Genomic DNA, 4,551 nt, shown 5'->3' with positions numbered 1-4,551 from the left:
ACGATCTGATGCGAATGCGATTGGGGTTTCCTAATGCGAGGCGATTGGGATCTCCAAATGTGATGCGACTGGGATCTCCAAATGCGACGCGATTCAGATATCATATGCAAATGCGATCATCTATTTGACAGTACAAAATCGCAAAACACGCTGTTTCGAATGAATCTTTACACAAACACTTCTTTAACCAATTTTGAAGCTTTAAACAACCCGAATAACCCTTAGTACACTTAAACACACTTTTCAAACACGAAAAAAGACCAAAATCCAAGGTTGTGACCCAAGAACCTCAACTAATAGAACCGAAAGCTCTGATACCAATTGTAGGTCCCTAGAATAGATCTCACAACTTGTTTTTGAATAAATCTCGGTTGTAAACTAGCGAAATTGTTTACAATTTAACCAATATCGCGGATCTTGTTTGTGTTTGGTTATTTGCTAAATAAGGAAAGGTAGAGAGAATAAGGTAGAAAGAGAGTACGTGGGAGTAGTTTTCAATAGACTTATGTATGCATGGTCATACCTCTACTATTTATAGTAGAGGGCAGGCCATGCAACCCTACTATTTGGGTCTGTTTGTTATCGGGCAATGGATTGAATAAGAGAATGAAATGGACATGGTAATGGAATAGACAAAGGAATGAAATGGATAATTACATTCCATTGTCATGTTTGGTTATCATGTAGGAATGAAGTGATTCTTCACTTTATTATTATTAGTAGTAAATATTATTATTGTTAATAATATTATTATTATTATTTACCAATTATTATTATTAGTAGAAAGTATAATAATTAATGATATGAATATTCATAATAACTAGTTTTAAAACCCGTTACAACGAGATTATTTAATCGAATAAAAATAATCGTAAAAACATTGAATCACGCATGCATGTTGTGAAATGTTAACTCACCAAATTCAAATATAATAATAATTCTAATATAATAATAGTTATATTATAATATACATATCAATAATGATATTAATAATAATAATATACTATAATAATATTAACAATCTAACAATAATTATAATATAATAATAATAATAATTATTATTATTATTATTATTATTGGGTCATTTCCATTCTTTGAAATAATGAAAAAAAAACACCTCTTCTTAAAAAAATGAAAATCCTATAATTAGAAAGAGTTTCATTCTTTAAGGAATAACCCATTCAATTATCACTTGACAACCAAACATGTTTTAATTCATTCAATTGGAATAATTCATTCCATTCTACCATTCATTCTTTTATACCAAGCACTACCTTATTATGGCCCAATGAACTTTTGTCTACAAGGTCTCGGACCCCAACATACATAAACTAAGAAACAAAAGCATAAAATACAACTGATAACAAAATAAAATAATACAAAAGATTAAATAACACAATTGGCCATTAAGAAACACACTTAAAAGGTAGTCATGAATTTTTTTATTTTTTTCATTCATCTCTTATATTCATATAAATACATTAGTATATTTGGAACTCTTAAGGTTGCAAGTCATAAATGAATTGACATCACATTTATGAACATGTAATTTAGCAAGTGACACGTTTACTTCACTTTTTTGTGTCTTTTTATATGGAAAACCTTCTTTTTCATTTTTGGTGCTTCTATATCTCCTTCCTTCTGGCAGCTGTTACTTTTAAGACTCCTTCCAAGGCATGGCTTTCCATATATTTTTGAGTTTTCTGGTCAACAAATGGGTTTTAGACTATATAAAAAGTTAAAAACGTGTAATTCATGTTAGCTTTTTAATACCATCCATTAAACAGTTTTGTTAGGTCACTTCTAATAAAATAAATCCTTTTTATAATCACGAATTTATATTTTTCACAATTCTTTAAAAGTAATTATTCTCAATAACAAACAAAACAACAATGAGAATCTGTCATCGCAAAACTCATTAAGCCGGAGAATATGAATTTGTACCGCTAACCGTTTTGCTTTAAAACTTTTTGGCGTGTTAGTAAACATTTCTCATGTAGAGACGATTGAACACACACTTTTCATCTAAACAGATAACATTTATTGATGAAAAACGATACGAGTACTTAATATACAATTAACATAATTCAAAACAAGAAGCAAGCATGCCCTTACACCAATATCATTATGGGACTATCATTATTCATGCTGTCCAAATTGAAATAACCAAATTAAATTAAACATAATAAACTTATTAATTAGGAATTCGGATTGACAACCATCTTCCCCTCTTGATTCACCGCCACCACCTGTTGATACCCCCGCGTCATTCCGGCCTGTGAGGTCGTATAATACACCTGCCCGTACCCGATCTCCGCCTGCGGCCTCACCATTCCAATTGCTTCTTGATACGCTCCCACCTTCGCTGGCTGTTCCCGGTAAAACTCCGGTGGATTAACCACCCTCTGCATGCCATAATAAGTCTGACTTTGACTCACCTGAGTCGCCGGACGCAGTGTCTGACCAGTCCCAGGAGCTGCCACCGGAGTAGGAGACGGTGACGGATAAACACCAGTTGAAGACGGAATTAAATAAACCGGAGATTCAGTTCCCGCCACCGGCATCTGGTATCCTCCGGTGGTCATGTGCCGCTGTTCCTGCCAGTACCGCGGCTGACCCGCCGCAGCAGCCGGTTGTATCTTCTGCGTGTAGTATTCTCCGTAGTAAGTTCTGGGATCAATATTAATCGCTTGGTCATGGCTAGCAGCAATCTGCATCATTTGATACTCTTGCATTTGTCTCCGAATCTCCATCGTTGGCGAAACCACCGGGTCAGCCATCACATGACGATTACAATTATTACTATTACTGTTACTGTTACTATTACTATCTTCGGACCCGCACTCCGAACCCGGTCGAGCGCCATCCGAAACATTCGCCTGCGCCACAACAACCGTGGACACATCCTGCACCTTCACCGGCGCCGGCACCTGCACCGGAACCGCCACCGGCGCACTACCCTTATCAAACCCGAACAAATAATCCGGGTTATTCTCCGGCGCTGGAGAAGAATTCTGCGCCGACGAGATTTGAACCGCGTTCAACGCGTCCACAAACCACTGCTGCTCCGTCTTGCTTTCTCCACCGCCGTAAGAAGACGGAGACAACGAAAACATAAAGAGTCTAAGCCTCACCGGCTTCACCGACGTGCGGAATATCCGATCATATTCCGTCATCATATGCTCCAAATCCTCATCGTTCGTAACGGATATCAACGCGTCTAGATCTTCTCCAGGCAATTGGTACTTAAAACATACATCGGTGGAATCGGTTAACGAATTGAGTTTATTCGAAATGGAAGCGTACCGAATATTCCGATCAACGGTGAGGATTTTGGTGTCCCCGCCGATGTAGGTGAGCTGGTTATCATGCGGACGTGGTAATATCTTACCTCCGTAGCTGCACATAAGTTTCACCTTGTAACCGTTCAGGTTGTTGTTGGTGAGCTGTTGTTGTTGTTCGTCGTATGAGGCCGTTTCGCATGAATCGACTTCGTGGGAACGAGGGGTGGAGGTGTTGGAATCTGGATACGTGGAGTAAGGGTAATTGTTGTTGTTGTTGTTGTTCATGTTTTGCAGGCGGAGGAATGACGGTGGTTGTACGGAGAGATTAACGGTAGTGAAGGATGGAAGGAAGGTGGAGGTTGATAGGATGAAGATGAGAGGCGTGTGTTTGTTTCTTGCACATAATTGTAGCTGGTATTGTGGATCCAAACTATAGGGGTTAAATGTGTAACGTTGTAATAGTTCAGGGTTGGACAAATTTTAAAAGGATCGATAAGTTTACCGACATGTAATGTACTAGTTATGTTTCAAGTCTGGGAAAAAGCCTTACGAAATGTAGATCAAGGACTTGGATCGAAACCATGTAAACTCCATATGTAATCTACTAGTTATGTTTCGAGTAAGAAAAACAGCCTCTTACAGAATTTAGATCAAAGACTTGGATTGAAACCATGTAAACTCTACGCATGTGAGAGTCTTCTACATCGAGTTTGCACTTGAATTACTATTTGTATGTGTTGAATTGAAGTTTGATTACTTATAGGTTTTCTAATATAGAATTTTGATTTTCACCTTTTTTAGCATATGATATTTCATTTTTAATTAAATGCATTGTCACTATGCGTTTATTTTTATTAACATTTTGATATGATTTTTATAAAATTTGTGTAGTGCATTAAAAGAAAGACTTTAGAAGTTAGAACCAATCCATTTTATCGAATTCTTTCACTGCTCACAATTTTTAGGATAAGAAATTGATAATTATGCTCTTTTACATCACATAGAAAGTGAATATAGTGATGTTACACATTTAACTTAGATGCGAAACCTATCAAAATTACATAGTTTTGACTAAAATCAATTAAATCTGCTCTCCAAAGCAATAGCATATTTGCGTTTCCTCTGTTCCCCTTTTTTTTTCTGTAAAATCCAACTTTTGTTAAATAACAAATAACAGAAAGTTTTGTTATTAACTGTGTGTCATTAAATTAGTTGTGTGTTAAGTGTTTGGATAATATTTGGAATTGGAATTGTGAGTGGGTTGTGG

The 4,551-nt window shown here is 36.4% G+C and overlaps 1 protein-coding gene across 1 annotated transcript; it reads right to left on the bottom strand.

Moving 5' to 3' along the window:
- Positions 1-2,198: 2,198 nt before the first annotated feature.
- LOC143540852 (uncharacterized) lies at positions 2,199-3,676 on the bottom strand. The gene has a single exon (XM_077033850.1). It carries the CDS (start codon positions 3,567-3,569, stop codon positions 2,199-2,201), a length of 1,371 nt encoding a protein of 456 aa, XP_076889965.1. The 5' UTR covers positions 3,570-3,676.
- Between the last annotated feature and the right edge of the window lie 875 nt (positions 3,677-4,551).

This window comes from Bidens hawaiensis, unplaced genomic scaffold, assembly GCF_021521415.1.
Source record: "Bidens hawaiensis isolate Kalapana, Puna unplaced genomic scaffold, B.hawaiensis_p1.1 tig00000055_1, whole genome shotgun sequence".
NCBI classification, from domain to species: Eukaryota; Viridiplantae; Streptophyta; class Magnoliopsida; order Asterales; family Asteraceae; genus Bidens; species Bidens hawaiensis.
The sequence above is the reverse complement of the archived record's forward strand: the minus strand, read 5'-3'. Positions and strand labels throughout refer to the sequence as shown.